Genomic DNA, 25438 nt, shown 5'->3' on the forward strand with positions numbered 1-25438 from the left:
GGGCCATACTGTTATGCACAGTGATAGGCTAGATCACAGGCATATTCCATTGACACACATAACACATATTTTCAGTGATATATAGTAATATATTGCCTGGGTCTACATGCCGTACCGGAGAAGAGCAGCCTAGTGTAGTTCGGTGAGGTAGAGAGTAGAGACTTACATTGCTGGACATTGATTGACACTGTGTCTTTCTCCCAGGACACCACAGTGATGTAGGCCTCCACCGAGGCGGGGATAATGCACTTGAAGACCGCCACATTGCCTCTCATGGCTTTCTGGTCCTCCACGCGGACCGTGTAGGGCTCTCGTAGGACTGGGGGAGGGGGACGAGGGGAAGACAGAGGGAGGGATGTTGAGAGAGGATGAACAACATTCTTGACCCAGGGACTTTGAAAAAAGAGTTCTTCGGCTATCCCTGTGGGAGAACCCTTTGAAGAACCCATATGGGTTCCATTTAGAACTTGCTGTGGAAAGGTTTTGACATGGAACCCAAAAGGGTTCTTGAAAGGGTCCTCCCACACGGACAGCCAAAGAACCCTTTATGGTTGTAGGTAGCACCTTTTTTTTCTAAGAGTGTACCATCCTGCTGCTCCTGTATACCAGTGACTAAATAGTGGCTCATTGCTCAACAGACACGGTCAGCTGACATTCATCGTCACAGTCTGCACATCTACATCTGAAATGGTTTGCTTGTGGTCACTTTGCTCATTCTTTCCTGACTGAAACAGCTCTGCAGTCCTAATTCTCATCTCAGTTATCAACACTTTATTTCCAGGACCACATTAACCACAGTGTTTGACCATACTGTGACCACACATGCAGGTTAGGACCCTGAAATTACTATACCACTATACAGTAGAGATACAGTTCATGGAGATGGACTATTGTTCACTGGTTCAACTGTATTTGTTCTTCACTAAGAGGAGAAACTCACCAGCCTTAAGGTGGACATCTTGACTCCTGATTTTCCCTGAGGGGTTCTCCGCTGTGCAATAGTAGGTGTTGTCATGGATGAGGTTGCTAAAGCTGGAGGGGGGGAAATGGAAGATCTGGAGGGTGCCATTGGGGTGCACGTGGCGGATCCCGGGGACATCGTAGATCTCCTCTCCAGTGGCCAGGTACCAGCGCAGCGAGGCGGGGGGCACGCCCGCGGCGGGACAGGGCACCGAGGTCCCTGTGGTGCTGGCAAACACTACCTCTTGCACAGATGCATTGACAAAATATAAGCTGGAACGTAGGTCTTCACTGAAAACTGCAAGGCAAAAAAGAAGAGAGAGGGAGGAAATGTTAGAGTGAGAGAGAGTGTCTACTCACTGAATATGATCAGTGTACATAAATAAATAAATAAAACAAATAAATAAAAACTGATGGACAGATGTATCAGGGGGCGTACTCCAAATGTCACCTTGAATTCTGATTTGTAAGACAACGTTTGTGTTTGTTTTTTTCTTGTTGGACACAACATCATTGCCAGCGAAAATCCAGACCAAAGAGAGCAAATAAACCAATGGAAGGACACTGCATGAATACAATGGAGGTTACAGTACCAAATAACCATTCTCCATCTTAACAACGGAGGCCATTTTGCGATATTTCCAAACCCAAACTTCTGTAAAGCTAGTCAGTTTAAATACAGATGTTGTAACAGACAACTCCTCAGTGGACTGAACAGGCCACTCCACTGTGCATTTATCTTTGATGTTATTCAGGTTGTATTTAGCTTTACGTCTCTCTATTGCTTCTGTAATGCTTCTGTTTCTCTCGCTGGCCACGGTGCTTTTTCTCCCACAGCACTGAGGAGAGGCAGGGAGAAGAGAAGAGGAGAATGTGTGTTCACTATTAAGAGGCATTGCAGTGGAGCCCAGGGAGGGCAGCACTGGAGATGAACTGGGAGGGCCAGCACAGCACCAGACCTGATTACAAACGCACGGCATGATGGGAAACTGCGGCTGGAAGGGCTGCTTGCACAGCGCTGAGCGACCCCCTCAGAAACATGCGTCTGGGTGGAAGCTGCACCCCCACAACCCCAGCCCAATACTGCACCAATTCTTTATGAGGTAGTGTGGTGTGCTGCGTAGGCAGGCATTGGGGCTTGTGGGAAATCAAAGATACTAGGCAAGCACTCCCATGTATTCTGTCTGCCTTATTGTCAACATGGGCTAAGGGGCGACTCCTCAAGCATGCTTGTTTGTTATTTGGCCTTCATTTTGTGGGAAGGAATTACAATCGACATCAAGCTAAAAGCAAATGCTTATAATTCTGTCAAACCAGTATTTTTTTCATAGTGCATAATACTGTGTATTAGATTGGATTTGTAGGTGTGTGGGTGTGTGTGTGTGTGTGTGTGTGTGTGTGTGTGTGTGTCTGTGTGTGTGTGTGTGTGTGTGTGTGTGTGTGTGTGTGTGTGTGTGTGTCTATGTGATGTACAGTACATGGGCGTCATCGCAGTTTGTAGCAACATTGGCTCAACAATCGTTTTCCCCTCGTACTACCATGGTGTCCCAGTGTCTGGTAGCCTAAAGCTGGGGACTGGTAGTGTGTGAGGTTGAACCCGCCATCCCTGCCTGCCACAACCCAGCCTGCCTGTGACAGCTGCCAATCCTTCTCCCTGGGGGACAAACATTTTAGCGCTTCATAAATTCCTAATAACAACTCAGATGACCGCCTGCATGTTTGTGCACAGACTGCATTTATACGGTCGCTGCATTCATGCGAAAACACATTGAATTGGACATAATGTACTGTATGCAGACAGCTGCCTTATACCGTTACTGTCCCTCACAGAGAGACATTGGAAGCCGACACAGTACAGGAATGGCTGTTGATCTGTCACCCAAATTATACATCTATATTGAAACTCTCATAAGGTGAGGATGGTGTGTGTGTGTGTGTGTGTGTGTGTGGGGGGGGGGGGTGCAAGGGGGATCTAGCATTGCACCATATTGATTTCCTAACAAGGAATGTTCAAACCTCAACCTTAACAGTTCAATACTCTAGATTGGCCATTTGGGAGCACGTACTGTACACAGACACACAGAGAGACACACACTACACACATAGAGACACACACAACTGTATCATGTTGCTGATTTACAGTACAGCCTGACAAATGTGGCATAAATGTGTGTTCCACAACAAGGCCACAGACACACCCTATCACTGCCTCTGCATTGGTTCTAAGGTGTGTGTGGGTGTGTGTGCGTGCGCGTGTGTCCACAGGTGCGCGTGTGTGTCATCACCGTACTGTATTTACCCCTTGGGTTAACACACAGATGAATAGCCCTCAGCCTGGTCAGCTGCATGTGCCTCCTCATAAATATATGCCTAGAGATAGCCTGCAGATAAGCTTTCACAAACAAGACGCACAAGACGCGCTCCATCAGCCATTCCAGAGAGGATCGGGGGTTGGACATCTTAGTGGACTCACTATCATACGTAGGAGCAAGAGAGAGAGAGAGAGAGACCGAACTCCAGTCAGGACACAACGATCCCATAGGGTTTGAAGATCTGTTTGGAGAATAGAGCGCCAGCCCCGGTACTTTGCGCTCTCTAAATGAGAACAAAGAGCCATCAAAGCTCTGGTCTGAGTGTGTTTGAAAGGTGAAGGAGGGAGAGAGAGGGGCCGCTGCTGCCGTTGCGGCCGCTTCATGATGACTGCTTTTGTCTCAATCTGCTTTTTACCAGCTCATGAAAAATTGAGGCAGGCTTTTCTGGACGACTGATTCCTTAAGACGATGGAGCTGTGACGGACTCGAGCGTTGCCAGAGCCCAATGGCGCACATACCGTAGAAAAAGCATCTATTTTTCAGAGCATTGTCAAGGAAAACAGTGAGGGGGAGAGCGGAGGGAGGGAGAGCTGGAAAGCACTCAGACAATAACATGCAGGCAGTTATTAGCAGAGAGAAAGAAAGAGAGAGAGAGAGAGAGAGAAAGAGAGAGAGAGAGAGAGAGAGAGAGAGAGAGACCACTAGAGAGGTCAGAAGCATTCTTCCACTCTGTGTTTGTCTCTCTCCACTCTCCCAGTGCTCTCTTCAGCAAATTCACACTTTTCCCTTTTCTCTCGCTCCCCCCCCGCTCACCCCCTCTCTCTCCTCCCTTCCGGTGTGACCTTCATCTCTCCTTCATGGTCATCTGACCCTGTCTCTCACATCCAGGATTTGCTCAACCTTTACAGAAGGACGCAGGTGCAGGGAAAAAAAAGCAACAACAAACAAGGAGAAGAGTGGGTCTCTCACAGAGAGAGTACACATCAGGCCAAGCCGAGCTGGGCTGTCCATTTATTACCTCCTCTCTGGACCACGATGAATACCCCACACTGAAACCTCCAATGAAAGTAGCTACAGAGCGGATAAGGAGGCTATTGTGCTAAGAGACGCACAGAGGACATGAGGAAATTGTTTTATGATGATCTGTCCATATTCATCCGGTATTGTAAGTGATATTCAGCCAACAACATGACTATTGTGCAATTAGACTACAGAAGACCATAAAACGTTCAGCTTTTTCTATGATCCGGCTATATTCAGCTGTTGTGACTAAATGACTGAGTCAACTGAGTTAAATGATCTTAGTGTTTGTGTGCAAGCAAAGCAGACTATGTGTGGGTGTGTGCTGGCAGTAGTGTTGTACAGAGTGTGTATGAGTGTGTGTGTGTGTGTGTGTACACACAACACCTTTGAATAATAATGCCATTCCAAGAGAAGTGATAAACGTCATATGAAACAAACGTCATATGAAACAAATACAGATGCCCTACTGATGATACAGATGCCCTACTGATGTTCAGGGGAGGCTGGTGGAGGTAGATATCAGAGGACGGGCTCATTGTAATGCACGGAACGGAATGAGGAATGGTGTTCACTACCTCCACCCCCCCCTCCCCCCGACATGTATAAACAGTTGTTTCACAGGGAAGGAGCCCACTTCTGTGAATCTATTGATAATGCTGAGAAGAGCACAAGGGAAAGATCAAAACCAAGCCGGCTGAATCTTAAAACCAGAGATGAAAGATTCATGCAGCTCCTATCGATAAATACAGCCATCAGCTTGGTCCACAGATATGTGTGCAACACTTTGGTCCACATCTCAAAGGCTTGCTCCTTATTCTACAGTATCGCTGTTGATATCTGTTAGTAGCAGGCATTTTAAAATCATCTAAAATTATTCATTTATTAATTAGATGTTGCAGATTATCATGTGAGAAACTAAATATGCCTACTAACTCATCATAAGTGGATGTTATAGGGATCTGGATTTGATTCATTTGGATTCAATCAATCGCATTTTACTTCAAACTAGTTTATTGTATTTTAATCTCATTTGGTATTTTTATTATGACAATAGATACAGGTAGATAACTGTAGCAGTTGGTTTGTTTTTCCATCTGTATATTCATGCAGCCTAAACAGAGGCAACTTGTACATTCTTTTGAAATTATGCACTCACAGCAAATATTGGATTTTATTGTTTGAAGATCAGATGCCACTGTCTGGGTGATAGATGCAGTAGGGATATTTGTGGATTCTGAATTCCTACTGAGAATTGTATACAATAAATAATATGCTGATAGTAATCCTGTAAAGCTGCCAGACACCCCCCCCCCCCCCCCCCCCCCCAACACGCACGCACGCACGCACGCACGCACGCACGCACGCACGCACGCACGCACGCACGCACGCACGCACGCACGCACGCACGCACGCACGCACGCACGCACGCACGCACGCACGCACACACAGCGACAGTGCCTTGCCTGTCATGCCAACAGGAGCTCTTTTAAGCGACCACATGCCAAACGACCTGCACCAGAACCTCTAATCCACATCACTCTTCCATGAGCCGAACCACAAAGAGGAAAAAAAGTGATACTGTTCAATTATGAATCCAACACATATATAATTAAAAGGGGCTTTTTCATTTCCCTCTATCACCAAAGCTAAGAAGATGATGGGGCTGTTCGGTTAGGAAACGGGGCTTTACCCTTACGCTTGACATAATGGATGGCACGGTTGCGTTGTCATTCCCTGTTTGTGGTGCCCATGGTGAATGCTCTAATACAGTATTGCTGGTAACTCTTAATGCACTCCTCCTGTCCGTTCAGGTCTGAGTCCGGGTGTTACCCTGTCTGGAACACTGGGGCCTGACAGCTCAAGGGCACTGAACACACTCCGGTCAAGGTGAGTGTGTATGTATGTATGTATGTATGTATGTATGTGTGTGTGTGTGTGTGTGTGTGTGTGTGTGTGTGTGTGTGTGTGTGTGTGTGTGTGTGTGTGTGTGTGTGTGTGTGTGTGTGTGTGTGTGTGTGTGTGTGTGTGTGATGGGTGGGGGGAGGCCTTACTAGTAGGGAACTCTAGCTGGTAGGGAACTCTAGCTGGTAGGGAACTCTAGCTAGCAATAGTGCTGACCATTTTGGGGGAGACTTTAGGGGTGTCTGTCTACAGTCATAAACCTCACACTCTGCATCTTTAATACTGTTGCTCTTCTCACCAACAGGAGTGAAGAAACTCCTTTGTACTGAATAAACTCCTGCAAAGGAGTAGTTAAACACTCGCATCTTTCTCTCTTTCATGTGAAGATTAGTGTCTGCTCAATCAGGCGCGGTCAGATCTGTCCACTGACAGTGTGTAACTGCCCATCACCAGCTGCTTTCCAAACCACCCAGGCGATTTATTTAAGTAAATGTGTGATCAATACTGACCGAGCTAACACCAACATAAATAGGCCCATGCATTAGCCCATGGATCAGCTCCTTATATCCCTGATGCGGTCCTCTGTGGCTCGGTGGGTAGAGCATGGCGCTAACAAGGCTTAGCTTGTGCGTTCGATTCCTGCTGGGACCATACATACTGAAAAATGTAACGGTAGTTGCTTTGGATAAAAGCGTCAGCTAAATGGCTTAAATTATTATTATCCGCATTCACACACCTTCATGCAACAGTGATACATTACTTCTCTATCACTATCACAAACCTCCTTCTCTATAGATTCAATACTGCAGTGCGCTGTTAGCCGTAGCATGTTCGCTACTGTATGCCCAAGGCTGGGCTCTATGACTGATAGTGGCTGTGGTCCTGGCTGGCTGCTAGCCCTGGACTAGGCCCATGGGCCTAGTGGGGGGAACAGGGCTGGCTGTGTTTCTGTGGTGTTGGTTGGTCCGGCTGGCACAGCGCAGGGCAGGGCAGGGCAGGGCAGAGCAGAGCAGAGCAGGGCAGGGCAGAGCAGGGCATCCCCAGTAGGCAAACAGTGACTGGGCCAACACTGACAGCTCATGGCAGGAGCTGCAGGTAATTAAGGCAGTGCTCTGCGCATGGGTCGCCTGGGGGTGAGGGGGGTGGGGGTGGGGCCGGGTACAGGGAGGAGGAGGAGGTGGGGTGGGGGGGAGGGCTATAGGACAGGACATGCCTGTGACAGTGAGTAAGCACCCCCCCCGCCCCCCTTCTCCTCCTACCCTGGGGGCTTACATGGCACGGAAAGAGAAAGCGCTGTGCTGAGCTGGGCGTGGAGAACGGGGGGCTCTCGCCGAACCACCGGCTCCCAATTTGCTCTCATGAATAATACTAAGCAGCAGTGCTCAGTGCCACACGGCCGGTATGTAAAACCAATGATACCCTCCTCTGATGTGAACTCTCAGGAGGATGAGAGGAGGGTCGTTCTCCAGTTGTTGTTTTTCAAGTGGGGCTGGTTGATGCATCTGACTGCTGATTTACATGAGCACTAACAGGAGTGAGTGGGATCCTGAGGGGGGATGCCGGTGAGATCTTAATCAGTTACAGCGCAGAGACGCTGATGTCTGAATCGGGATAGCGCTGAGAGAGAGAGAGAGAGAGAGAGAGAGATAGAGAGAGAGAGAGAGAGAGAGAGAGAGAGAGAGAGAGAGAGAGAGAGAGAGAGAGTGAGAGAGCGAGAGAGAAAGAGAGAGAGAGAGAAAGAGAGATAGAGAGAGAGATAGAGAGAGAGAGAGAGAGAGAGAGAGATAGAGAGAGAGAGAGAGAGAGAGAGAGAGAGAGCGAGAGAGAGAGAGAGAGAGAGAGAGAGACAGAGAGAGAGAGAGAGAGACAGAGAGAGACAGAGAGAGAGAGAGAGAGAGCTGGCGTGATGAGAAGACAGAGGAACTCTGCATGTTAACGGCTAAGTGAGCTCCCTCTACCGCCGCTAATGCTGAACATGCAGCACAACAAAATACACAAACACACTAAGAAACAGGCCATACCAACCTTATAAAGCCTTTATAATGAGCCATAAGCATGTGACACGACATTGACAATCAAGAGACATTTCTTCAATTGATTCTTCTTATGATTCTGCACCCAAACCATGAATCAGAGTTTGTTCTTTTGACATGAGTGTAACTCCAGGCAAAAGTCATGCTGAAGTCCGTCATCCCAGGAACATTTCAAATGAAACAAACCCAAAACCAACAGACATGAGTATTTTGTGTTTGCACAATACAGTGACTAACATTGCTGTCGAGGACAGTGCCCTGACTAAAGATGTCCACCACTGGACAGTAGGGTCTGACTAACAGATCTGCCCTAATAGCTGAGACAGTGCAGCGCGGCTGTGAGTGTGTGTGGCTGATGCAGACAGATCAGGTGAGCTGCCTAGGCCATTTAACCCAGCAGGTAGGGATGAGCAAGGAGATTAGGTAGAGGAGGGCAGACGATATCCCTTTAGAACATCCACATACTGTAGAGTAAGAGAGCCTCAGCTGTGTGCTGAGAGCAAGGCTAAGCGCAGGCAGTCGAGAGAGAGAGAGAGAATCACCTTTAAAATATACAGAATGAGCATTCATTCCGTTCCTATAATACTAAACATATTTGGGATGATAAATGAAAAAAAAACATTTTTTTTCCTGAACGATTCTGTTTCATATCAGCATACATCTTTTTTTTTTTATCAATGAACTCCGGCTTCATCAGGAAGGCATGCTGTTTGTGGAAGAGAAACAAAGAGCAGTAAGCAGCTAGCTGCCGTGTTGACAGTGGAATAGGGCAAATCAAAGTCCTGGGGGTTAAATGGGATTGTGGGTCAGTTGACTAGACATCACCGCCTCTTCGCTCGCAGCCATTCTCTACTGCTTCAGAAAACATGCCCTTCTCTCTCTCTCTCTCTCTCTCTCTCTCCCTCTATCATTCCCTCCCTCTCACCCCCATCCCCCTCCTCCACCACCCTCCACTCGCCTCACAGGCAGGGCTGCTCCATCTTGAGTAAGCCTACTGCAGCAGTCCTCTCTAATACCACAGTGTGAGACAGAGCCAGTCAGCATGCTTAGTGTGTGTGTGTGTGTGTGTGTGTGTGTGCGCATGTTGTGCATGCACATGCGTGTGTGTGTGTGTGTGTGTGTGTGTGTGTGTGTGTGTGTTCACCCCTATGAGTACCTGCAGCACTGGTATACACACCCTTCAAGGATGTCCCCCAAAACACCTCAAAATGTATCCCTAGAGGAGAGGTGAGACTAGGGGACACCCAGGACACGGTCCTCATCACTCAGTGATACCACCCCCGGGACGGTCCACCCAACACAATAATACATCACTGGGATGGACACATGGTCAATTGAGGGTACACAAGAAAAGCAGGAAAATCACAGGAAAAAATTATGACACACTCACCTCACAAACATACCGATCATATTATTTTTACGACATGATGAAATACAATTTTTAGTAAATACTCAAAATTGACAAACAATGTCTCCCTTTTTCCAAAACCAAAGCTCTCTCTATAGTCTCTGTCTCTGTACGTCTGTGGTCATCTCTCTGTCATGTCTGCTTCCCTGGTGACAGGGGACGTTAGCTCTGTAAAGCTAGGCAGCCAAGCGCACGTAAACGTATTCAGGGCGTTTAGTGCTCAGGATTAATCGAATTATAATTTAATCATCTGATCAAACAGCAATTAGCATAATCACTTCTGGGGAAGGCCTGATAGAGCGGAGACTGAAACAGAATGGGCCTGGGGGCTAGCAACACTTTAATGAGACATTTGCCAGAATCTTTTTTAAAATGTTACACATTTCTGGGTACAGAAATTGTGTCGATTTTTGAATACTAATCAGAGTTTGTCGGTTATGCCTCATCAACACATCTAATAGTCAGCCGAGCTAACAATACCACACTGGCTGGCTTACACAGATATAGACATACACACTCAGACACACACACAAACACACTGACCTTGTGTGTTGCCGTGTTCTAATTGAATTTTTGTTAAGTTAAAGTTAAATTCAGGGAAAGGGGAAAAGAAAAAAAGAAAAGAAGAATATTATATTTATATTATATTTAATTGAATTATTATTAATTATAATTATTCCTTCACAAACATTTTTTAGAGAGCTTTTTCAAAAGACAGGTCGAGTCAAACATAATTTCACAAGGAACATTCACTAGGCTGCATTTTTGATATGAGGTAATTCACATTTGGAAAATGGATGATGACTTTGTGCCTCATGCTGTATCGTATTGTATTGTATAGTGTTCCGATATGTTGTATCCATGGTATCAACTGTGATATTTAATTGACCTACAAACACTCTGCAACAGTAAGGAGAGTACAGATGCATGAGCTACCTCACCTGCCTCTAACTTCACCTCAGGAGATCAATCAACCTCGTCATTTTTCTTTCATAGGGGGGGTGCCTTTCCCTTGTGTTATAAATGAGCCTGACCTGATGTGTACATGTACAGTGTGTGTGTGTGTGTGTGTGTGTGTGTGTGTGTGTGTGTGTGTGTGTGTGTGTGTGCGTGAGTGTGAGAGAGAGCGAGTGGGGGAGAAACCCCCAGAGTCTGAGTCTCTCTGTAGAGGTCATTTGGCACTCCTTCCATTACCCAAGTGACAGCCTTTAAAAATGGCCTCCCAAAATAGCTCCATAGAGTGTGTGCACCACATTACGCACAAAACCCCACCAGGAATCTCTGCCATTGGCATCTCCTGTCTCCATATCTGGCAACCCCAGCCACCCTTATCTCAGGTCGCTTTGCAACCAGAAGGACTGTTGGCACTATTGTTGCAAAAACAGACGAAAGTCTATGGTGGTATGGCGTTTTCAGAGGGGGCACATGAGCACAAACCATGACTTCAGCAGGCAAAGCCATATTTCAACTGAGCCACAGGCTGCTGAGGTCGGATTTATGGATTAAATGTCCAGGCCTACTATCGTATGTGTGTGGGTCAGCATCAGTGCCTGTCCCTCTATGACCTGACATACACTGTGCATACAGCATCATACATACCCTCTAAACTACCCAGCCCATCCTCTCAACTCAGCTTAAATGTCTGATATGCCTTTTAGGCCTCAATCTATCAGACATAGAAGCTGAGGGGGAAATGATGTGAGAGATCACTTTTTTCTCTCTCCAGCCTCATTAAAGAGGCCATCTGGGATTGGCACATACATTTTTGGACTTTAAAACTACTGATATATAGCCATTGATTCTTGAAGAATATAACTTATATCATGAGATTAACCCAAAATATAAGCTTGGTTTACTTCATTGTTTGTAAACAATGTAATTGTACAAAAAAAAAACCCACAAAGATAAAACAATCATTTTCTTGGATAGATCATTTGCATTAGAGAATATAATGTACGCCAAGCCTGAAACATACAATGCACACTGCACAATATATAATATATAAACATTAAAGTACAAGAGTAGTAAAAAAAGTCACAACAAAACAATTGTAGTCCACTTAGTCCACTCTATCCCCACTTGTTGCCAGTGGTACATTTAGACACGATCCTGTCATACTGGAGGGTCAGGGCATTAACCTACTGTCATACTGGAGGGTCAGGGCATTAACCTACTGCCCCACTTCAGCATGGAAACATTTACATGCACACTGGGTGGAAAACAAATGACGTCCCCACTAACTGATGCCACTTCACTCATTCACTGATTACAAGCTGCACCTAGAGGCAGAAACCTGAGCGGGTGAGGACTTCTTCTTCCTCAACGTGTGAAAGCACTCCGAACAGGAAACTCGGTTAGCTTACACTTTGTGCACACGTTGTGCTTTAACTAAATGTTTATGTCCTCATGGGGGGGATTCCTCCGCTGACATTACGGTTGATGAGGTGGAGGCCTCCTTATTCAAGCAGGGTAAGCTCACTGCATGCTGCCAAACCATCAAAGCAGTAGATTACTGCATGGACTAAACCTATGATAAAGCCCATCTCAAGGGCTGTGGCTTTCTGACATTGAGCCAGGTTTGCCAGTCACTAGCGTTAGCTGTCCTCTAGTCTCAAGTCTTTTCCTCACTCAATATCACTATCAGGGTAAACATTTTGTTGTTGGATATGATAGATGCCAAATATAAAAAATAGGCCACGTGACTTCCAACCTGTATAGATCAGGGTAAAATAAGGACATTTCTGCTTGGCAAAACACAACTAATTGAAAGCATATCAATGGGTGTCTTACTGTAGAGTGTAATCTATCTCCCTCTCTGTCTCTGTCTCTGTCTCTGTCTCTGTCTCTGTCTCTGTCTCTGTCTCTGTCTCTGTCTCTGTCTCTCTCTCTCTCTCTCTCTCTCTCTCTCTCTCTCAATGTGCACCATTGCCATGGTTCTGTGTACTCACATTATCGTGCAGTATCTGATCAATGACAATATTCACACCGTACAAACTGTATCAATGTTATTCATCTAAACATCTCACAGATATTTCACGGCATCATCAACATTGACACTCGAATTAACACACAGATTGGTGTTGCTGTTGCAGAAGTGTGAACCTTTCTCTTTAGTAAAAAAGAATAACTGCTGTTGGTGTCATGTTAATAATACATGTGAGCAGATGAAACACAGCTTAAAGAGATGGAGCTTAAAGAGTGGTCTTGTTCTCTCCTTGCTGATGTGTGTGTTGCTGTGTCACACAGGCTGGCTGTATGTGAACTGACAGATGTATACCAAAGGACACTAGTCCCAGTTTCCCACTGGCCTGGACATGACCTCCAAACAGCATTGTCCTCTGTTTTTGACTGGTGATGGATAACTGACAAAGATAACACACAGTAATAATAACACAGACACGAACTAGAAAAGACACGGTCCCATTCAGTGATATGTTCTTTAAGTACAAATTACAATATATGGTAAAAGAATGTTAATTGTTTGAGTATGCTTCATACACAAATAGACCAAAAAAACAAGTGTACTGTAGACAGTTTGTTAAGATGGGGCTTGGGGTATTCAGTGACTGTATCTAGAGGTTTGATATCCTCAATATCACTGCATGCTACTATAGTCACAGAGAAGAAAATGGGACTGAAAAGCACCACTGTATCTTGATGAGAATCCTGGATCTAGTACTGTGTGGGATTGAACACAATAGGGAGCTCTATGGATACTCCAAGTCTGTTTTCTCCCCTCTCACAATTTCAGATCCTAGGTAAAGATAGACTATGTCTACACAATGGTGCTGCAGCACACACACAGTCACAGTTACATGATTAAGATGTTTCTGAAAAATGACATCTATCATTGGTATGTACATGTACATGTGTGCTCAAAATAGAATTGTCCTTTTTGCTCCACTCGCTTAATTGCAAAGACAAAAACACAGCACCCAATTAAGTCAACATGTCTGGTATCATTACCCCAAACCTGGGTCTCATCTCCGAGATAGGTTAATTAAAATCTCTCTCCCATTGACAGCTTTATCAAGGTTAATCTCGTACCCTGGTTCCCTGGGCTATTCCTGTTCTAAACGAGCAGTCTAAGTGGCGCTGACAGGTATTCAGATGCTATGCATTGGATATCTTTAATCTTCCAAACAGAGTTCTGCAGGCTGAAGGAGATGAAGTTCGTATTTACATTTAAACTATCACTATGTGTATTTGAAGAAGAGAAAGCACACACACACACAGAGACACACACAAAACACACACACACACACACACACACACACACACACACACACACACACACACACACACACACACACACACACACACACACACACACTTAGCTGAGGTAGGGGGCAAATCTCCCTAAACCTTCTCCACTGCAGTCCCCCCGTCAGCGCATGCATAAACACACATACTCTGGCCTGCATGTGCACACATGCACACACACACACACACACACACACACACACACACACACACACACACACACACACACACACACTGATACTAAGTGCCAATTGAAGAGCATCGCTGTATATTTGCACTGCTTATTAGTGTCCAATTGAGCGTGTGTCAGATTTGCCCCCTGGCATTGCTGAGCAAAAACAACATTATGCCATTTCCCCACTCTGTCTCTCCCTGGCTAGATCTGTTGTTCCCACTACATTTAGGTTTGAATAGATACTGTTGCAAGAGCCCTTTAAAAATCACAAGTGTCATTGAAATCAACTCTACAACGGGTTTCACTTGTTAAAACTGTGAATTGTTTGTGACTGCAAATTGTATCCATAGACAGGTGAGTTTGCACCTAGGTCTTGAAAATGAAAAGTGGTGAATCTATGCGACCGAAATAGCCTGATGGTGTTAGCAACTAACCATTACAAAGAGGCTGTGGCAAAAGAAAAGAAAAAATATGACAGGGAATATGATGTTATCACAACTCATTACAGTAATTCATTGCTTAATATCAAAGCATATTCAGTATCACTATGAATACAGGCCTACAATGTAAACAATGCCGACAGAAAACAGACATGACATTAAAACTCCAACAATCACTGGTTGGTAGAGTACAGGAAAAATGGCAAACGTTATGCAGTAATTCATCTCTGTCATCCAAATGAGGGAAGACAACTCACGATACAGCAACAGCCCATTTAATGAGCAAAATAAACATGTAATAACCTTCACGTCTCCTCTCTCTACAACATCATCATCGGCTGCGAGTGACAGGCTTAAATAGGGGGAAGCACTTCCGGGGTCACCTGCACAGAGTGCGGCCTTGCTCAAACCCAGCCCACACTGCGCTAACACTCATTATCCAGGTTTCCATAGAGACCACCTCAGGAGCATGTGCTAGACCAGAACCCTAAAAGCCTTTATTTCTGGAATTCAGTCTGTCTCTCTGCTCAGAAGAGGGACACACTGTACAATCCTAATGGAGACTGGCTATTATGGTATTGTCATTGTTTTGGCATTCAATCAAAAATAAATCTGTAAAAAAAATGATGAATATGCAAAGTAGCCAAGTAAAACTGCAGGATAAGACCTATCTATTTATCTACCTATTTATCTACCGATCTCAATCTATCATCTAATAATCATTGATATAAACATTTGTGTTTTACAACATATGGAATTACTATGATATCACCAGATAAACAGAGAGAAGCCTATTAATATATGCAACAATAGTTGCACTGCATCCCTGTCCACAAAACAATGATTTCATTAAGGTGACTCTTGTATAAAATCTGTCAATGAAACGTAACGCATCGGCAGCAAACATAGCATGACATTCATAGCAGTCAAAAGTGGTTTTATTTTCATTCAAAGTTTCCATGCTTAAGGGAGCAGCCATTTTACGACGCCGTTGCATGGACCAAACATACAGTGTGAAGCCATTCAAAAGCAGAGAACTGGATCGTGCTCACACAAGTATTTATTTGAGCACAACATTGATTGATATTTGAAATGGACATCAACAATGGAACAGGTCCTCTCTGTCTAGGAACTGTCACGCCTCAGTCATTTGTACACGTCCTTCACTGCTCCACTGTATTCTCTCTGGCAAACAACCACTGCCTCCATTCAGCCCTTCAGCATTGCCACAAAATGGTTTTCCTGTCATCTTTGGTTGACGCATCGCTCTCTCCCCTCAGTTTGCATGCATGTGTCCACTTTTCATTTTTTTACCCCCCTCCATCCATCCATCTTTCAAAAGATCCTTTAAATGCCCCAATTTTCTTCTCTAGCTTCTTTCTGCATCCCCCCCCCCCCCCAACAGCCCCCAACCCCCTGTCCTTCTCAAATACCCCCCCCCCCCCCCTCCCACACACACCCTTCTTGTATTCACTATGCAATCAGGCACCCCCAACCCAAACACACATTCACCTCTTATCAAATTCATCTTTTTACAATTACAGGCCAATCACCTTTGCATTGTGTAAAACAGAAGGATCTGGAGAAATTGTTAGAGGGGAGCACTGGGGACTGGGTGATAAGGGCTTGTCTCAATTGTTTTTTTACCCAAATGCCTACCATGTTTGTACTTCTAATATGGCGGGTGTAACGCTGTAAAATAAGACATAGCCGATGTATTTGTTCCCCTTTTCAGTATTTCTTCACAGAATTGACTGATCTAATAGAAGTGCAGATAATCTCATATGCAGATTATTTGAATTATTACCCTCAATAAATCTAATTATTCTTATACATATAATACACTATTTAGACAATTGCATTTTTCATAAACAATTATTTTTTCTCTATTTATTGAAAACATTTTTAAAAATCCATATATCTTCCTATAGGGGAAATTATTGTATTTCATTATTGCAATAATGTGCCACACTATTTAAGTGTAATTCACATGTAATAACGGTGTTGCTGGAAGCTATGTATTTGCTAATTGTATTGGAGCAAATATGTAAATAGGCTACAATAATCACTAATTAGTAATTAACAAAGATCTACAATTTGGATATTCCCTTTAAACTTAACCCTGCAAATTCTATATGTTTTATTATAACATATTATCTGACCATTTTTTTTTACAAGATGTAAATGTACAAAGTACAAAATAAATTCGATAAAACTGATTCAAGGTTATGCATACTTCTTTTTTATGTGCAACGTTGGAATGTATCAAAATGATACAAGTATTTGGTTTACATTTTCATTAAATTAATGCCATCGAAAAAATATGAACGTCGTCCTACATATCGTATGTGCCTTACTTATCTATATATCCAAGACATTTAAATATATGTTCATTCATCTCCTTTATGAAAAAGGATGATTTTATTAAATTCTAAATGTGTTTTCACATACGGTAGTTGTGTAGGCAATTAACCTGGATGTGACTAGCGTCCTAAAACAGTGCCCAATCCAACAGCCTCTCTCTCCTCTCATCGCTTAGGTGTCAGGACCATAGCCAGGACATGGCAACAGCCGAAATTACTATGTAATTTTACGCAAAAAAAATAGTGTTACTCAACAAATAACCGGGCAAGCTTGTACATCTGGTAAGTTTTGTTTGGAGGTAAATTATCATAAGTTAATGAAGTTCAATTTGCATACACAACTCACCATTCAAGATGCACTGGAAAAAGATGATAGCCAATATCCACATGCCCCGCTCCGTTCAATATCCAAGCTATGCTTTTTCTTCTTCTTACTCCACACACTTCTTCTTCCTTGTCTTTTCCTTATAATTCTTCAATATGTCGATTGCAATGGGTGCTAGGTTGTACAAATCAGTCTCTCTCTCTCTCTCTCTCTCTCTCTCTCTCTCTCTCTCTCTCTCTCTCTCTCTCTCATCTCTCTCTCTCTCTCTCTCTCTCTCTCTCTCTCTCTCTCTCTCTCTCTCTCTCTCGCACTCTCTCTATCTCTCTCTTCTTCACGTTGGAAAAAGGAGGAATGGGCTTCTGGTGATTGTCTTATGGTAAGAGACGAGATCCAACTGTACGACTCCCTTGAAGTGGCCACGCCGTGCCTTAGAACAGCCTTCCTCGCGTCTCGGCGCGATGCAGTGCGGGGTACATGTAGGACTCGCCTGCTTGAGCTCCGGTCCAGGTGAGTGCTGCAGAGTCAGAGCGGAGATCGGAGGCTGGAGACGCATACGCGGGACAAGCGCAACGCGCACAGATGGAATTCCGAAATGAAATTAAAAAAAAAAGAAAGAATGGAGTTCAAATTTGAATCTAAAATTGAAATCAAATACTATGAAAAAAAACCAATGAGACAAAAAAGTTTCCAGTGGAGAAAAAATGCATAAAGTTGGATTTAAAAGAATTAATTTGAAGCGGAGGCAATAGTTGTTAGCTATACTGAAAACTCATTCCTTCTTCACCGCCTCTCTCCATCCAGCAAGCAACAAGCACACGCATCTTCCCGCAGCCGTACAAAATCACACTGGTCCCTGCACTAACCTTGCTTGCCTCAGAGCATTATGGAATAACCCTCGCCTCCTCCTCCGCAGCCGCTTTTCTTCTTCGTTGCCTTAAAGGTGCAGGGGCGCGCGGCTCTCCACTCGTCCCTTGAGCCGAGCGCGAGTTCGTCTCCAGTCTTTAAGAGAAGGATCCAGAGATAAACAAGGAAATTATCAATTAAAAATAATCTGAAGATAGTAAGCATTGGGTTAATTCTTTCATACCTGCTATATGCTAGAAAACACAGGCGGGGGGGAGGGGGGTGAAAGAGACACACCTGACTAGACTGATATAAACCAAAAAACCCCGAAATGATCTTAATTGGAGGACATCAAATCATGTCCTTTAATGTGAGTTTTGTATAATGTAGGCCCTAGGGCTTGTTGGGATTCTGCCAGCCTTTGACTGCTTTCATTAATTGACCTTGACAAATAAGGGCAGTGGCCTCTAGCACACCAGGGGCACCATGGCGGCCATGTCAGAACCCCCCCCCCACTGAACCCCTCCACCACCACTACCACCATGTGTCCAGCCAACAAGGGAGACCACACAGACCACACGGGTCTCCAAATGTATCCATTAGGGCTACCCACAACACACAGAACGAGTAGCCTATATTGAAGTAGCATCAAAACACGCAGGCTTGTTTATGTTGTGGAAGTTGTTGCTGCTCACCATCAAGGAGAACATCGTGTTTGTCAGGAGCCTACCTACACACTTCTTCCCACGGTTTCCCTCCTTTCATTGGAGTCTCGTGCCCTTTGGAATCAGACGGTAGCCTATTGGCTAGTGAGGTCAAGACATTTGATAGACATGGTGAGAGATATTTTAAAACTAAAGGCCATCAGGATTTTTTCTCCCGACAGTGAGATAATAAGCAACATAAATACAACATTCATGGTGTCGCCTACTTATCTGATCTGGGGGATAACCCATGATTTGTACTTCAAAATGATACATCACAAGTTTTCCCTTTCAGCAGGTTCAGTGCCTAATAGCTCATGCACACACACAGATTTCCACTCAATTCTTTCAACAGCCTAGCACCAAGAGCCATGGTTCTAATTGAACCTCTGGGATTGCTTCAAAAGGTTAATGGGAGGAGGGAGTGGGACCAGTACTGAACATAGTATACAGTATAAATAATTTTCACACTCACGACTATCTGCCTGTCCATTACAGTACATTCATTCCTATTATGTACATAAGACATATTTTACATATTAAAACAAATTACATAACCTGATACAAAAAACAATTGAATGGTCAGAGTTGTGCATTGGTTCTTCATTAACTGTAATAGACTAAAACTGTAGGTCAGGCCTACCTTCTACTAATGATGACGTTGATAATGACAATGACACTCTAACAGTAATAACAATGACAGTAGAGTAGCAGGATGTGTGTCTGTTTGGATTCAGGCTGGCCTGCCTTTGTTCTGTTGGTGGGCCAGTCAAGCTGCAGCCCACCCCGCCTATGCAGGCTCTGTCTCATAGGCTTAACATCCACATCAGACCTGCACAAACACTGCACCAGGAATACAAGACCTGCCACTGCCTGGCCCCTGCGCCTGTGGCCACCCCAGCCCCAAAATAAAACATGTCATTAAGGCTGCCTTCAAACATCTCAACCAAGATGGCAGAGCTGTCTTCAAACATGGACTCTTTCGTATGCAGTGTGTACCGGATAATCCCCCCCCCCCCCCCTTATTTGCCTGGTTGTGATGGAGCAGTGTTGATTTTGGTCAAGCTCTAGTTCTATCTCTCTCTCTCTCTCTCTCTCTCTCTCTCTCTCTCTCTCTCTCTCTCTCTCTCTCTCTCCACCGCCCCCCCCTGCAGTGAGGGGTGTGTGTTGTTCATCCAGTCATGGCGCTGTGTTCTTGGTAATCTGCTCAGCTCCAGTCCTCCCTGCCTGTCTCTGTACAGACGCTGGTCCACAGCCTGCCATTCTCAACACCCCGCTAGCCTTTTCAGCTGGATTATCATTAGGAACCATTTATTGAATACTGTAGCTCTCAATACCAATTTCTCAACAGCTCTCCCAATATGGCTGCTTGCCTGCTTCCTACTCAGGCTGCTTGCATTATTAGGTGATTCATCAGGTGTACATAGTATTAATCGCTGTTTAGCGATCCATTATATATATTCATTTTTTAAATAGCTTTCTTTTATTATTCTAATTCTGATGATGTACATTGTGTCTAATTTCAAATGGTTGTGAATAGTACCTTTGTTAATGAAAAAATAAAGGAAAACATAAGATAGATTGTTTTCATGCAAAAGACGACAAAGCATTACTGTATGTTTTATTTTGGCATGTAAGAGAGCATGTGACCCTACCCGACATGAAGCAGCAGTCACACATATGGCTGAAGGGCTGTTGGCTGCTGCTGTTTAAGAGGCCTTTGGGAGATTCATTATTAGTTTGTTTTGAAGTCTTCTGTACGAAAATTACGTTTTGGCTCTTAATATATAAGTGGCTATCAGAGGACACCTGTCTCATTGATACGCTGTGTTTATTACTAGTCACATTCTGAAGCTAGAAGCGGTAGTGATTCTGTTCAGTGGCTTTAATCCCAGTGGACTGTTTTGGTAAGAAGATCAGCTTTAAATCAACGTCTGCTTGGTCATAAAGCCATATGTCTCTAATCCTTAGTTTCGCCCCATGATTTTCCATGAGGGTTATGATGAAATCAAAGGTATTATGGTATCAGAGCTTAAATCATAGCGATGATCTTGTCAACAAAAAAATCCATACAGCCAATCAAAATCTAGCTAATTTCAGTACAGTGGCTAAAATTAATGAAACATGATTTACAGTATTTTCTTTTTTTGGGGCTTTTTACACAAGACCATGGTTATATAGACCGTGGTATCCAATGGTACAGGGTTTCTGACAAAATGTTGTGTTTCACCCGGTCATACCAAAACCACCAAGCTTTTCCCAAATCAGAACAGCTATGTTCATTGGTATGGTGTTCCATATATGTAATATTCTTCTCATACAACATGAAAAAAAGACAATGTTGTCAGTTGTTGGCGTGATGTCAGGTGACCATATCCCACACTGCCCAGAGGCGGTTTGTACTCCCTGAGCCTCTACAATGCAGTGTTCCGAAAAAAAATGGCAGCATCTCTGTTTAACCATCCCTTTGTTGTCCAAAACAATGGCTCTGAGAGATACAGATAGATTAAAGGGGAAAGAAAGAAAGAGAAAGAGGTAAAGAGAGAGCACTAACCAGCATTACAGCAAATGAAATGTGAGCGGAACAGCAAGCCTGTTCACATCACTCAATATGGAGACACATGACGGGACTATAAATATCCAAAAGAGCCACATTGTGACAAGTGCTCGTCAAGACGTGCGTACCCAGGCTTGACCAAAACACTGCAGAAGATTCTCTGGCATAGGCTACTGTAGGTGATGAGGAGAGACCAAAAGCATGAGAAAGAAGTGATGGCTAGAAGTGATGGAAAGAAGTGATGGAAAGAAGTGATGGCTATTGTGTTGTGACCACCGTCAGAACACAAAAAGTGAGCATTTGAGAAGGCATACATTTCAATATTGTCATCCCTATTTACCACAAAGAACATGAAAAAAATCATAATTTAATAATAATAATAATTTTTGCTTAATCTTAAAGGTCACATAGTATTTTGATAATATTAGAATCACCATTAAACCCATACCCATGAGGCTATGCCAAAAGACAACAAGTAATGGAGGGCTCAATTTGAAACTTGTATGAAACAAGAAAGCTTGGGTGGCTGGGTCTGTGTGTTGAATAATTCAAACTACATTATGTGGGTGATACGGGGAGAACAGTACTCTAATGTACATCCTCAGACCCTGATTTTATTGGAACCTCTTAGAGTTCCTCTCTGCCCATGATTTCTGAAAGAAACGTGAGATGAAGTCACAATTCAAGTTTAATGAGCCGACATGTCTCCAGAATAAAGAAATGGAGAAATCATGTTCCCGTTGACAGCAATTCTCCACCATTAAGGGCGAAATGAGGGGAAAGTACTGTCTTGGATTGGAAATAGCTATGTACAATGACGTCCCCCACTCTAGGTCACACAGAGAGTCTTGGCTCTGCTGAAAGCTGAACAACAGAGAGGATGAGATAAATTATGCACATTTCCATATAATTTGGTCAGCTCCTCCTCCTGTTCCTCGTGTAGACCAAGCACTAAATCTGTTTGTGTTGAAAGGGCAATCATCTCCAATGTAGACATTAGCAACAGACATTTTTAAGTTCAGTTAGAGCATTTAAATATCATTATACTGTACATAGGGGAGACAGGGGACAATTGTAACACTGCTTTTCTCCAATCAGAAACAAGTTAGAGAGATGAAACTCACTCAGAGTTAGGTTTACTCCCTGCATGAACAATGCAGTCAAAACAATGAATTCTGTTCTGTTGCCTACAAATTGACATAAGTGACATGTCAGAATTGTTGCCAGCTAGCTAGCACATAGGTTTGTCATGGCAGCTAGGGTTGGGGGTAAATGTAACACAGTGTTAAATAACATTTATAAATAATTAGTAAATAGATGTACATTTAAATCTTAACATCTGTTTTAAATTAAATGTCTAGGAAATGTTTAGGTTTAAAATGAATGTCTAGGTTGAGTGGTCTCTGAGCAAAAAATTACACAGTTGCCCCCAGTCTCCCCTACACACACCAGTGTAGTATCTTATGTTAGTGCTTCAGTATTCAGAGAGGGTTAGGGTTAGGGTTAGGGTTAGGGTTAGGGTTAGGGTTTTGGCTACCTCAGGGACACAACACAATGTATGCCAGATACACCCTTGGCTAACATGAGTGATAAAGATTCATTGCTTGAGTTGGATGCAATAATCAGCCTTCCTCATAAGATAGAGAGCAATTGACTGGACAGCGCGGAGCTTCTTGAAGGCCCACCTTAGTGGATCCTTACATTGATTCCACTTATTGACTACTTTGCATCTCATGGCTCAATGCACTGCTGTCCAGTCCTGATTAAGTAGACAGGCTCTTCATACGCCTGTAGTCAACATGTTTCTCATTTGTAGTTCACACAGCAATGCACTACTGGTTAGGTACAGTCTAGTTTGGTACATTTTATTGGCTCCCCACTCTGCCTTCACACCCACAGGCTGTCATTGGTCTATTCCTTCCTCCTGTATTGGGTGTTATAAAGGAGCCAGCTAAACCAGATGGGTACAGCGGGATAACAGTGGTAATCTCAATACTGTATAACTGAGGCACTTTTCTCTTTCATTATTTACCTGTTTACCACAGTTTTGCTTTTCTTCTTTCCAACGCAGACTACACGCAGCTGTGTGCACAGAACTTATTGACTGAATGTCCAGTCATGTTGATTTATACTGGTTCTGCTCAATCTCATGATCAATGAGCGGAAACTGGCCACTAATGATCAAGTAACACTTGAAAACAACCAGACATGATGAGGTAGTTCACCAACAACCGGTGAAAGCTGACAGACCTTTAAGAAATTGCACTGTTCAAACCAGAGACAGCCCAGCAGTGAGAAGCTGATAGGCTGTCATACTCACAGCAGCAATAAACATCTTGGAGTTTGACTCCTCCGATTCGGCAACTGTCCAACACAGGGTGGCAGCGTTGCTTAGTAACCATGGCACATGGCTGACCTTATCGGTGTGGTCATAAAAATGTATGAAGTCCTTTTATTCATTTTTCCCTTCTATGCCTTCTCTCTGGTCTCTCTCTCTCTCTCTCTCCCTCTCTCTCTCTCTCTCTCTCTCTCTCTCTCTCTGTCTCTCTCTGTCTCTCTCTCTCTCTCTCTCTGTGCCTCTATTTCTCAATCTCTCTGGTCTCTCTCTCTCTCTCTCCCTCTCTCTCTCTCTCTCTCTCTCTCTCTCTCTCTCTCTCTCTCTCTCTCTCTCTCTCTCTTTCAAGAATGTGTGTGTGTATGCGGGCGGGTGTGTGTGAGAGGCAGTGGTGGTAATGAAGGGCTATCTGACACACGTCACAGACTGCAACAGGCAGCAGCAGGGTGGGGGTGGGGGAGAGTATTCAGGGACGGACACATCAGCCGTGACAGGCCACACAGGAAATGAAGGGGCATGGAGTTAGGACCATAATGTTCATGGTGAATTAGTTGAAATATTATCAGGCTTTTTAGATGTCAAGCCTTGGATTCCCTATGCTGGGAAAAATGGTGCTGCTATGCTTCAAAAATGGCTTGCTCTGGGATTGAGAGAGAGGCTGACATTTAGATCATTTATTCCCTGATGTAGAGTATACTGTTTTGTGCTTGTCATGTTAATGACAAATGAATGTATCAAATCCATCCAGAAGTGCAATCATCTGGCAAACTCTTGGACTGTCTTGCAAATCCTCACTAGTTGTGGCCCGACATACAGTACAGTATGACTACTATACTGTATATCAGGTTTGCAAGTATGTCTTGTTGTAAACTATATCTAGATCTATGGGAAAGGTATCAAGGCATAGATAGGCTTACACTGTTGTGTCCCAGCCTCAGAGCCCCACACTGAGCAGTTTGTTGTGCTAAGTGCTGTTCCACCATGTCTGTCAGCGGATCCCTACTGGAGCTCAGAGTATTACACCAGGCTGGCTTTCTTGCAAAGTGCTGCTCTGTGGTTCCCACAGGGCATACAGATGTCAGGCTTGCTGTCCCTCCGCCTGCGCCGCCGTATTGTCGCAGTGACAACATCTGCACAGCTGCGTCCTCGGCTGCCACACGCAGCCGGGCGCTCCCTCCGTCTTGTGAGCTGTTGACAGCGCTGGGGCAGGTCGGGGCAGATGGCACGGGCTTGTGCGAGGTGCGTCGGGGGACCAGTGTTGGGTTGACGGAGCTGCTGAGAAAGCAGGGGGATGGCAGGTAGGGGCTGGTGCTTCCATCTGGCCCCAGTGCTGGCACACTGCCCGAGGGCATCTCCGACCGGCGTTTACCCAGCAGAAAGCCTATCAGAGCGGAAGTCACCTCTTGCAAAACGTTGTATTCTCTGGGTGATTTCACCAGTGAAGAGCTGAGTGGAGGCAGAAGATCATACACTTCTCTGTAGGCTAGCACATTAGAGGTATAGGATATTTGTGCTTATTTTTTCCGTTCATTATTTATGGATCAAGCCAAATCATGGTGTGGACTGGTGGTAAAAATGTTTTATAAAAAGCTGCCCCTTTAACCTGAGCAGGCCTCGCCATGGCAGGAGGAGCTGATAGAGAGAGAGTATGGATTCAGCACACTAAATGTAAGCCAAACGTGTGTGTGTGTGTGTGTGTGTGTGTGTGTGTGTGTGTGTGTGTGTGTATCCTATGCAGCTGAGATACCCTTATCTCTCTCAGCAGGAGTCGGCTGGCCCCCCAAGATGAGGCCGT

At 44.3% G+C, this 25438-nt stretch overlaps 1 protein-coding gene across 2 annotated transcripts in view; it reads right to left on the reverse strand.

Moving 5' to 3' along the window:
- Positions 1–17268, reverse strand: part of dscama (Down syndrome cell adhesion molecule a) — a gene marked incomplete at both ends in the record, with an annotated part of 87212 nt that extends 69944 nt beyond the window's left edge. For both annotated transcript variants that reach the window (XM_083687042.1, XM_083687043.1), the window contains 3 exons: positions 167–319; positions 941–1258; positions 17226–17268. In XM_083687042.1, the coding sequence (XP_083543168.1) occupies positions 167–319; positions 941–1258; positions 17226–17268 (514 nt within the window). The remainder of the gene's footprint in view (positions 1–166; positions 320–940; positions 1259–17225) is intronic.
- Positions 17269–25438: the final 8170 nt, after the last annotated feature.

This window comes from Argentina silus, assembly GCF_951799395.1.
Source record: "Argentina silus genome assembly, chromosome: 2".
Taxonomy (NCBI): Eukaryota; Metazoa; Chordata; class Actinopteri; order Argentiniformes; family Argentinidae; genus Argentina; species Argentina silus.